The following is a 12,029-nucleotide window of genomic DNA, read 5'->3' as shown; positions in this document are numbered from 1 at the left end:
ACCCTGTCAAACACCTTTGGGATGAAGTAGAACACAGATCAGTTTGACTGTTGCCATAGCGATTGCTCCTGTTGGTGCCGGATGGAGCCGTGACACGACGGAGTCCTGCTTTTTTTTTCCGCACGGTAAACTCACAACAACACATAACATGGTCCTGAGTTCAAAGGTCAAAGCCCTATTGTGTAACTGGCCTGTGTCCTGCTGGCAAGACAAGTTGGTGCTGGGCTTAACGGAGCTGTCCTCTAGGAAGGAGTGCTGGTTTAGCCCGAGTCCCACAGCAGGAACCAGGAGCGGGCGGCGACACGCTTTCCTCAGACCCGATCATCAACAGCATAGTTGCATGGAGGTGCTGCCAACCCTTCCAAGGTGCTACCAGCGGTGCGCTAACAGTGTCACAACTCGCCCCTATTATTATTAGTAGTAGTAGTAGTAGTAGTAGGATACAACAAAATACAGTACAGTGCAAAAGTCTCAGGGCAACACGATCTTTACAACCAACAATAGTAGACGAGCTCGATACAGCAGGCAGGATTAGAGATGGGTGTTGATATCGAAACGGACTGAAGACTTATATTTAATATAAGTGTCATAAATAGTTACCCCATTTTTCCGACTGTAAGCCGCTACTTTTTTCCTACGCTTTTTTTGGACCCCGCGGCTTATAAAACGGCACGGCTAATTTATGGATTTGTTTATCGCTAACTGCCAACATATTTTGTACAAAACCAGTGAAGTTGGCACGTTGTGTAAATCGTGAATAAAAACTGAATACAATGATTTGCAAATCCTTTTCAACCTATATTCAATTGAATAGACTGCAAAGACAAGATACTTAATGTTCCAACTGGTAAACTTTGTTATTTTTTTTGCAAATATTAGCTCATTTGGAATTTGAGGCCTGCAACATGTTTCATAAAAGCTGGCACGAGTGACAAAAAAGACAGAGAAAGTGGAGAAATGCTCAACAAACACTTATTTGGAACAGGCTAATTGGGAACAGGTGGCTTCCATGATTGGGTATAAAAACAGCTTCCATTGGGTATAACACATGGCACACTGACAAAGCTTAACCTATTGTTACTATAACAATCTACAAGGTTAAGGTTGCTTCTCTTTCTTCCCCTCCATTTTTCTGCATTCTTTCGTATCTCAAGTTATCATTACGTATATGTATTGTTGCATTTGAACAATTGTATTGTTGATAATAAAGGTAAAGTACTGGTATTGTTTATTATCAATAGCACTATTTCTATTGGTATTCATATTGCTCCATTTTTAGTGTAATAATGCTCATTGTCATTTCTGTATTTTTATTTTCGCTAACTGCTTATTTGCTATTACTTTTACCATCATATTTGTACATGTCGTATTTGCTGATGTTGCTCTGTTGTTGTTGTTGTTGTTTTTGTTGTTGTTTTTGTCTCTCTGTCTAATCCCCCTCTTGTCCCCACAATTCCCCCCTCTGTCTTCCTTTTTCTCTCTTTCTATCCCCTCCTGCTCCGGCCCGGCTGCACCAAATGATAATATAAATACATTTAATAAAGTCAAAATACAAGTAAGGCAACAAGAGAAGTATCCTACACTTCTCTTTTGTAAAGTAAATCTGAACAGCCGATATGGGCATCTACATCTGCTATATGATTTGCCTGAGAAGCTGGGCAGGACATTATAAAAAAAAAAAAAAAAAAAAAAAAAAAAAAAACAGCTTCCATGAAATGCTCAGTCATTCACAAACAAGGATGGGGCGAGGTACACCACTTTGTGAACAAATGCGTGAGCAAATTGTCGAACATTTTAAGAACAACATTTCTCAATGAGCTATTGCAAGGAATTTTGGGATTTCATCATCTACGGTCCGTAATATCATCAAAAGATCCAGAGAATCTGGAGAAATCACTGCACGTAAACGGCAATGCCCGTGACTTTCAATCCCTCAGGCGGGGATTGAAAGCGACATCAGTGTGTAAAGGATATCACCACATGGGCTCAAGAACACTGCAGAAAATCACTGTCAGTAACTACAGTTGGTCGCTACATCTGTAAGTGCAAGTTAAAACTCTGCTATGCAAAGCGAAAGCCATTTATCAACAACACCCAGAAACGCCGCCGGCTTTGCTGGGCCCGAGCTCATCTAAGATGGACTGATGCAAATTGTTTTTTGGAAACTGTGGACGTTGTGTCCCACGGACCAAAGAGGAAAAGAACCATTCGGATTGTTATAGGCGCAAATTTCAAAAGCCAGCATCTGTGATGGTATGGGGGTGTATTAGTGCCCAAGACATGGGTAACTTACACATCTGTGAAGGCGCCATTAATGCTGAAAGTTACATACAGGTTTTGGAGCAACATATATTGGCCTGCCTGAGGTCCAGACCTGTCTCCCATTGAAAATGTGTGGCGCATTATGAAGCCTAAAATACCACAACGGAGACCCCCAGACTGTTGAACAACTTAAGCTGTACATCAAGCAAGAATGGGAAAGAATTCTACTTGAAAAACTTCAAAAATGTGTCTCCTCAGTTCCCAAATGTTTACTGAGTGTTGTTAAAAGGAAAGGCCATGTAACACAGTGGTAAAAATGCCCCTGTGCCAACTTTTTTGCAATGTGTTGTTGTCATTAAATTCTAAGTTAATGATTGCAAAAAAAAAAATAGTTTCTCAGTTTGAACGTTAAGTATATTGTCTTTGCAGTCTATTCAATTGAATATAAGTTGAAAAGGATTTGCAAATCATTGTATTCTGTTTTTATTTACCATTTACACAACGTGCCAACTTCACTGGTTTTGGGTTTTGTATTCACACTGCAAAAGTGTCTTATGGCTTATGCTATGGCGCCATCTTCTGGAGGAATGTATTCACTGCAAGTGCTGCGGGATGAAAATATGTTTTCCTTTTTTGTCCTTTGAACCGGAGGTACAACCGTCCAAAGCGTTTCTGCTCCAAAGGATTCTTCATTTATCACGCCAAGCAACGTTTGAACGTTTTACTATATAACTAAAACAATTCATGATTACTAAATCGTCCCATGTGTGAGGCCTGTAGGAACGTTTTCGTGCATGTATGTGCTATTATAATGCAATCAAGCCAGCGTCGTTAGCATTAGCGAATATGCTAAAATGTTTACAAGTGTCTGTGTTAATATACTTAATTTGCAATTAAAGGTTAACTTACTGCAATTCCTCAGTAAATTGACCAAAATATCACCGTGGAGTTATTGAGTTTGTTTAGCTGATTAGAGAGTTAGCTCCCGCATCTATTGGGTCCATGACGATGACTTCTGTTTTGTTTTATCAGCCGTTTTACTGCTGTGTTACAGACACTGTTTGGAAACAATTAAGGTATGTAAATAAATAAACATTTCGAAAAATGTTTCTGTGTAATTAACTCATTTCACGACGTATATATCTGTGGCTTGTAGTCCGGTGCGGCTAATACATGGAAAAATATTATTTTCCCCCTAATATGTAGTGGGTGTGGCTTATACCCCACAGCGCTCTATAGTCCAAAAAATACGGCAATATAAATGAAAAATTGTTCATAGTTGAATTGTTGCTAACCTGACTCTCGCCAGATCCATGTAGTTCGCTGAGCTCTACACAAGGATCTGGGAGTTCTAAATAGGAGATGTATTTCAGAAGGCGGGACCTTGTAAAAAAAATCATTGCATGTGATTGGATAAACCACTTGTCCGTTATCTTGAACCACTCACATCCAAATTAACCCGTGACGCTGATGAGAGCGACGCTGGGAAATCCAAACCCGGTCCGAAGAATGCCTTCAAAACCGTTCTCTGATCATCTTTTAAAGAATTAATATTCGATAGATTCGACAAAACAGTTGCAATAGCAGAATCAATATCAGAACACGACACAATGACACAACTCGCTGCGTGCCACCATTGTTGTTTGAATCAAACAGTCGTTTCGGCCCTACGTCACATCTATGAAATCCCGTCCGGCGATCCTGATTGGCTCATTATTTTTTGCTATCTTGAAGGAGTTTGCAATGCCTTCGAGCCCAGACCCTTGTGTGGACCTCAGCGAACTAAAGGGTCTGGCGAGAGTCAGGTTAAATCGTTGCAGCTTTACAGAAAGTATCAAAGTGATATCCAAACCGATTTGGTCTATTGAAGACTCCATTGGATTGAATTTTTCCCGTATGAGTCCCAGAAGTTGCTGTCCTCCATGGACCCCTGCTAAATAACAACACCACTGCTAACAGTTGTGACTTCCTGGTAACAAATCTTAAGATGTCCTCAGACTTTTGCACATCAATACTGTATTGGCCATCTGGCTATGTAAGACATACCGTGATTTCATCACTAGACTTCCGCTGCTAACATCACCCGCGAATAACCCTCTGTTACAAAAATAGACTCTTTTCATAAAATAATATACGTCCGCTTTTTTCTGCGATAGAATCGTATGTCAAGGTAAGCAACGAGTCCATGTCATCGTCGTAGAAAGAGCGATGGTAGCCTAGCACCGTGTTTCTCGGGTGTCGCTCCCACTCGTCGGGGCGTGTGTGACTCCTGAGTTTGTGTCCTTTTCAGTGGGCGCAGCAGCGGAGACGTTGCTCCTGGAGACCCGACCCCTCCCTTGATGCACACACACACACACACTGGCACGCAAACACGCTGCTTCAGAAACCCAAGTCCCAAACGATATCGACAAAAAGAAATGCTACAAAGAATTACAAAGGCTATGTACAGGACCCTGTATTCCGGCACTTTCCCAGCCATGTTCGCCGGCGTTGGCTTATGTTTACATCTTTTTTTTTTTTTTTTTTTTTACAGGCGTGGAGCAGCTTCTTATTCCTTTTTCCGCTTTGATAAGACACGACAAGAGCTGCGCTCGGTCACCAGATGACGCTAGATATGCTGGTCTCCCGGGGCAACAGCGGCAGCATGGCGTTGTTGCCGTGGCCTTCCTCCAAACTCTGCTGCCGCGGGGACTTGGACTGCGGACGCTGTCCGTTCAGGAGCGTCATGGGGATGTTGCAGTACGTGTGCTGGGTTCTGCCGGAGGACAGGTGCGGCATAGTGCCCCCCGGTGCCAGCTCGTAGTCGTAAGTGCGGTAGTAGTGTTTCTGCCTCATCTGGGTGTGGTACGAGTTGTGGATAGTGGAGCGCAAGTCCGGGTGTGCCGTCGCCATGGCGGTGGAGGTGGCCGCCGCCATGGAGATGGCCGACACCGCCTGGAGCTCGCCAAAGGGGCCCTGCTCGCTGACATCCAGCGCTTGCTCGTGGGAGATGCTCAGGGGCTCGGTGCGCTTGAACGGCATCTCGTACAGCAGCTGCTTCCAGAACTTGGAGTCCAGCTTGTTGCTGGCCGGCCCGCGCCACTTGATGACCGTCAGCATTTTGATGGTGTGTTTGAGGGCCTCCACTTCCTGGTAGTTCATGATGCCGCGCAACTCGGCACACTCGATGAGGATGACCTTGATCTCCCCCGTCACCAGCATGTTGCGCAGACGCGTCTCCAGCTCAAAGATGCTCCACCCCCTCCGCACCACGTAGCTGGGCGTCAGCACAATGATGAGGCGCTTGCTCTGGTCCACGCAGCGTGCAACATCCTCGATGTAAGCTACGGACACAACACACACTCTTCACTCTTCTGTACACCAGAGCAGAAAGCAGGGCCATTCAATTACATTTATGGACAATTGGGATGTTTTAGTTATGCAGAAAATGCTAGAAAGCGATGCAGATCTCTGCTCTAAAAGAGTCCAAAAATCATATACAAAGGACCCAAAACGAGAACAATAAATCCCATTTTAGCCATATTTATACTAAGTAATGTGGTGAATCAGATTCTTATTTATACTAAGCACATTAAAGTTTGCTTTTTCTGGTCATAATCGGTTGATGGGTTTGTAAACTTGGCTCTGTTGTTGCTTGCAGATGTAAACCGATACAGTACTAATCCTCTGTACCTGGGAATCGATACCAGTACTTAACTATACCAATTTTCTGTGTGTTAAAAGGGAACTGGAATTTTTTGGGGAATTTTGCCTATCATTCACGATCCTTATGTAAGACAGAAATAAATATGTTTTTCTTTTTTTAATGCATTCTAAGTCGTTAAATATGAGATAGCTAACAATGCAACTAATACACTATCCTGCCCTTCAAAAGAGAACAGCACTTTTTTTAAAAATTCTGCCTATTGTTCACGATCAATATGAAAGACGTGATGACGGATGTATTTTTGTTTAACACTTTCTAAATGTTAAATAGTTGCGATCAAAAGTCCACTTACAATGGAACTTATAGGAGCCGCTCTATTCCGCCTATAAAGCCCTTAAAAAAAACATCCAAACACCTCCTTTAAGTTCATGTATACATGATGTAAGTATATATGTAATGGAGTAGAGGGCACATTTATAATAACATTTAATATTTCCTTTTCTTTTTTTTCATTTAAAAAAACGCATCACAATGTTCACTTTTTCAAAAAAACATCACTGATTATTACACATTGAAGACTTCATGAGAGCCAACAAACATAATAAAACATTACTTACTGTACAATGTCTGCTGTCATTAGGATGCCGACTGCTAGGATGTTCATATATACCCATTTAGATGAAGAATGACTCACAAAGGGGGGTGGAACCAAGCATCTTTTAGTGTCGTTCTTGCCATTCCCGGGTCTAAATTGGCTGTCGAAGTGTACCAACTTGTCGGAATACATCCCTAACCATGCCTGGTTAGGTATGGTTTATGATCTAGAATGAAGTTTGACGAGCAAGGAAACGAGGGAGCAGCTGATCAGTAAATTATGTCAACATTGGCACACAAGCTAGTGATCAAAGGCGCTGCTATAAATAGTTTGTCTGTTTTAGCGCTTATAATAAGGATATCACTAATACTTGGTTAATATTCAAGTCACAAAATGTATTGTTTTTGAATGGTGTTTGGATTGGGTTTTATGGGCGGAATAAGCCAACTTTTATTTAATATTTAGAATGCATTAAAAAAAAAATCCATCCGTCATGTCTCTCATAATGATTGTGAACTATAGGCAAAATTCCATAAAAAGTGCAGCACCCCTTTAAGCCCTCTAAAAAACACCCCAAAACCGCCAACAATACTCCATTTACATCTCACGACCTGAATATTAACCAAGTATTAGCAATATTGTTATTATAAGCGCTAATGCAGACAAACTATTTTTAGCGGCGCCGTGATCACAAAGCGCTAACTAGCTTATGCTGCTATGTTGCCATATTGAGCCGGTGAGCTGCTGCATCGCCTCTGAGCTGGTGAAAGTTAATTCTAGAATATAAATAACACCTTTCACCTGGATAGTAGAAGGTTGTGGCCATAAACCGAGAAGATAGTCAACTTTGACAGCCAACTTAGACCTGGAGATGGCGATAAGGACACAAAAAAACGCTCGCTTGTGGCACTTTAAAAAAAAAAAAAAATCTTTCGCGAGGGCTATGATTAATTCTTCATCTAAACGGGAAGATATGAACATCCCAGCAGATATTGTACAGTAAATGATATTATGTACGAAGTTCATACATCTTGTTAAGTACTAAGCAAAACTGCTACATGATGCTGTAGTGCAGGGGTCACCAACGCGGTGCCCGCGGGCACCAGGTAGCCCGTAAGGACCAGATGAGTAGCCCGCTGGACTGTTCTAAAAATAGCTCAAATAGCAGCACTTACCAGTGAGCCGCCTCTATTTTTTAAATTGTATTTATTTACTAGCAAGCTGGTCTCGCTTTGCCCGACATTTTTAATTCTAAGAGAGACAAAACTCAAATAGAATTTGAAAATCCAAGAAAATATTTTAAAGACTTGGTCTTCACTTGTTTAAATAAATTCATTATTTTTTTTTACTTTGCTTCTTATAACTTTCAGAAAGACAATTTTAGAGAAAAAATACAACGTTAAAAAGGATTTTAGGATTTTTAAACACATATACCTTTTTACCCTTTAAATTCCTTCCTCTTCTTTCCTGACAATTTAAATCAATGTTCAAGTAAATTTATTTTTTTTATTGTAAAGAATAATAAATACATTTTAATTTGATTCTTCATTTTAGCTTCTGTTTTTTCGACGAAGAATATTTGTGAAATATTTCTTCAAACTTGTTATGATTAAAATTCAAAAAAATTATTCTGGCAAATCTACAAAATCTGTAGAATCAAATTTAAATCTTATTTAAAAATCTTTTGAATTTTTTTTAAAATTTTTGTTCTGGAAAATATAGAAGAAATAATGATTTGTCTTTGTTAGAAATATAGCTTGGTCCAATTTGCTATATATTCTAACAAAGTGCAGATTGGATTTTAACCTATTTAAAACATGTCATCAAAATTCTAAAATTAATCTTAATCAGGAAAAATTACTAATGATGTTCCATAAATTATTTTTTACATTTTTTCAAAAAGATTCTCCTCTTTTAAACCGTTCAATTAAGTGTAAATATCATTAATTATTAATAATAACATAGAGTTAAAGGTAAATTGAGCAAATTGGCTATTTCTGGCAATTTATTTAAGTGTGTATCAAACTGGTAGCCCTTCGCATTAATCAGTACCCAAGAAGTAGCTCTTGGTTTCAAAAAGGTTGGTGACCCCTGCTGTAGTGTTTGTTGTTCTGTGAAATAAATGCCGCTGTATGCCTAAAATGAGCAAAATAGGTAAATATTAAAATTTTTTATGACTGTGCCTGTTAGTACATTTCATATATACTTGCAGCATGTGTACACCGTAAAACGTTGAAGGATTTTGGATCTTTTATAGAGCGCTTTATAGATGGAATAGACTCCAGTGTTTATTTATTTATGAGTTAGAATGCATAAACAAAGAAAAACATACGTGTTCTTGTCTTACATAAAGATTGTGAATGAAAGGCAAAATGTCCTCCAAAAAGTGCAGTTCCTCTTTAATAAATGCTAATTATTTACTAATAAAATCTATTGTTTTTACTCAACATTTAACAGGGAGTTGATAATGATAACTGTACACTTCTGAGTCTCATTTGCAAGTATTACATCGTCGACTTTGCGTGCAGTTGCAATTCCAAGGTGTTAATGGCAGTAATGTATGGACTACTGCGTGTTGCTGTAGCCAGGAAGCAGTGGCGGCTGCTGGTCTTTCAAGTAGGGGAAGCTCATTTTCAGCTACTCTCTAAAAATAAGTACAGTCTCCAATAACTGATAAAAGATATTATAGGATTGTAAAAATCTCCATATTAACTCGGAACAACAGAATAGAACTTGAATAATGCTCTGGCAGTGGTTTGTATTTTAAGACCGCTGATTCACTCATTTTCTTGTCAATCAAAAGGGATTCAGCCTCAGACAGATCATGCGGAAGCTGAGCGTCCAGGTCAACCGAGGCCAAGCCTACGTTCCATAGACTTCCGGAGACGCTCGACGTATCACGGGCAGAACAAAGCCGAGCGTTTATCCGATGACTGTTGAGTTTGGCTGCAGTGGAACAACCCCACTCTACGCTCCCCCATTGAAGTCAATGGACGCTCAGCTTCAACACTGTGACGCTACCACAATCAATTAGAAGAAAATCGCGAAAGTCGCCGATTTCTAAACAAAAGTTGAACACATTCTAGCGCATATTTTAGTTAATACACAAAAATACATTTATTTTCTGACATTTTAGGGAATGCTCATCGTTCAGTCTTAGAGCAATCGCCAGGCAGTAGCTATCACCATTTAGCTGAATGTGCCAGTCTTGTCTTTTGTTGATCGTTTACATTGTTTAAATATTGTACTTATTACACACTGTTTGATTGTAATGTGAATCTTACTTGTAGTTGATTGCCAACTTTGGAGGTGATGAAATCGCCATGTAAAATCGCTAATGCTAATCGATTGGATATTAAGAGTAACAACATCCTAAAAGTTTTATCCATCCAATTTTCTACCGCTTGTCCCTCTCGGGGTTGTGGGGGGTGCTGGAGCCTATCCCAGCTGCACTTGGGCGGTAGGCGGGGCACACCCTGGACAAGTCGCCACCTCATCACAGGGCCATTTTATCATCAATCAAAAATATAAAGCAGTTAAAATGTGCCAAGCATGGATAAGTGTGGAGAGAGTTGTCTGCATTTTCCCATCTTGCATTTTAATGGATTTAAATGGGTGTAATTTTGAATTTTTTTATGGTGCTTGGACATTTCTTTTTACAATATCCACAAAGTTCAGTGTTATGTGTGACCATGTGTGTTGGCTGCATTTTTTTTGCGCCATGACTAGGGAAGGTTGTTTGGATTGGGTCATGTAAGTAAATTATAATAATATAATATATATATATATATATATATATATATATATATATATATATATATATATATATATATATATATATATATATATATATATATATATATATTTATTTTTTTTAAAAAGCCTCTGCGCATGCGCATAACATAGATCCAACGAATCGATGACTAAATTAATCGGCAACTATTTTTATAATCGATTTTAATCGATTAGTTGTTGCAGCCCCAATTTACTTACATGACCCAATCCAAACAACCTTCCCAAAGCCAGTCATCGATTCGTTGGATCTATGTTATGCGCATGCGCAGAGGCTTTTTAAAAAAAAAAAAAAATATATATATATATATATATATATATATATATATATATATATATATATATATATATATATATATATATATATATATATATATATATATATATATATATATATATATATATATATATATATATATATATATATTCGTTGGATCTATGTTATGCGCATGCGCAGAGGCTTTTTAAAAAAAAAAATAAAATATATATATATATATATATATATATATATATATATATATATATATATATATTTATTTTTTAAAAAAGCCTCTGCGCATGCGCATAACATATATATATATATATATATATATATATATATATATATATATATATATATATATATATATATATATATATATATATATATATATATATATATATATTAAAAAAAAAAATAAAAAAAATCTTTATTCATAAACTGCAACATTTACAAACAGCTGAGAAACAATAATCAAAATAAGTATGGTGCCAGTATGCTGTTTTTTTAAAAATAAAATGCTGGAAAGGATAGAAATGTAGTTTGTCTCTTTTATCCGATTACTAATCAATTAATCGAAGTAATAATCGACAGATTAATCGATTATCAAATTAATCGTTAGTTGCAGCCCTAAAGTAAATGTGTTGTGGTGACTTCCAACGCATGCCATGGTTATTGACCTGATTTACTCACATTGTCCAGAGGATGGTGGAAGATAAGCAGCAATCAGATTGTCAGATGTTTAAAATTAAATGGAAAGCACCCCCGCGACCCCAAAAGGGACAAGCGGTAGAAAATGGATGGATGGAAAACACCCTGCGGACAAATTAAAGATGCCCACTAGCCGCAATAGGTCCTTAAGACGTAGTTTGGACACCGCTGGTTTAAAACTTTGATTTGAATTGAAGTGTTACAGGCCACGAGGGGATACAAACAACCACTGATCAAAACAGTTTTAAATATTGCAGGTGCAGCCATCATCCTTCCACGGCATGATCTCCCTGTGACAAGCTTTAGAAACTAGGCGTGAAAGAAGTACCTCTAAGTAGTCTGGTGTCATCCTGGAAATGATCACTGGTGAAACCTAAGTACAACATAAATATTCAACATTGAAAGGGTGACCAGAAGAAGTTCAGTCAACACAAACAAACAACTGTCAATGTCGGGGACTGATTTCTGGCGGGACAGCGTCGACCAGCTTGTTCCAGTTTAATATGAGACGTGCGGCATACAAAAGCAGAGGAATGCGCCGACATGGTGAAAGTAACGTGGCGTACTTGTTATTCATCCAAACATTCATTTCCTCTAATGCTGTCATGCACCTCCTTGCGTTTATATGCCATTTTCCTCATATTAGGCTCCCCTCACATTGGAGACATAAATACTGTCCCACTCTGACATTGGAACCACGGCGCAAGCAGGCATTGGTAGCACGGGTGTTGTGGGTGGGGCCACTGGTGGGTGCCAGTATACAC

General features: G+C 38.8%; 1 protein-coding gene across 3 annotated transcripts in view; it reads right to left on the bottom strand.

Moving 5' to 3' along the window:
* Positions 1 to 2,718: 2,718 nt before the first annotated feature.
* Positions 2,719 to 12,029, bottom strand: part of LOC133658044 (interleukin-1 receptor accessory protein-like 1) — a 496,379-nt gene continuing 487,068 nt past the window's right edge. Inside the window, exons 11-12 of one of the 3 annotated variants that reach the window (XM_062059665.1) lie at positions 11,594 to 11,638; positions 2,719 to 5,585 (exon numbers count right to left, since the gene is read on the bottom strand). In XM_062059665.1, the coding sequence (XP_061915649.1) occupies positions 4,858 to 5,585; positions 11,594 to 11,638 (773 nt within the window). In that variant the 3' untranslated portion in view covers positions 2,719 to 4,857. The remainder of the gene's footprint in view (positions 5,586 to 11,593; positions 11,639 to 12,029) is intronic. The other 2 variants (XM_062059657.1, XM_062059673.1) reach the window with 2 other exon arrangements.

This window comes from Entelurus aequoreus, linkage group LG01 (genome assembly GCF_033978785.1).
Source record: "Entelurus aequoreus isolate RoL-2023_Sb linkage group LG01, RoL_Eaeq_v1.1, whole genome shotgun sequence".
Taxonomy (NCBI): domain Eukaryota; kingdom Metazoa; phylum Chordata; class Actinopteri; order Syngnathiformes; family Syngnathidae; genus Entelurus; species Entelurus aequoreus.
The sequence above is the reverse complement of the archived record's forward strand: the minus strand, read 5'-3'. Positions and strand labels throughout refer to the sequence as shown.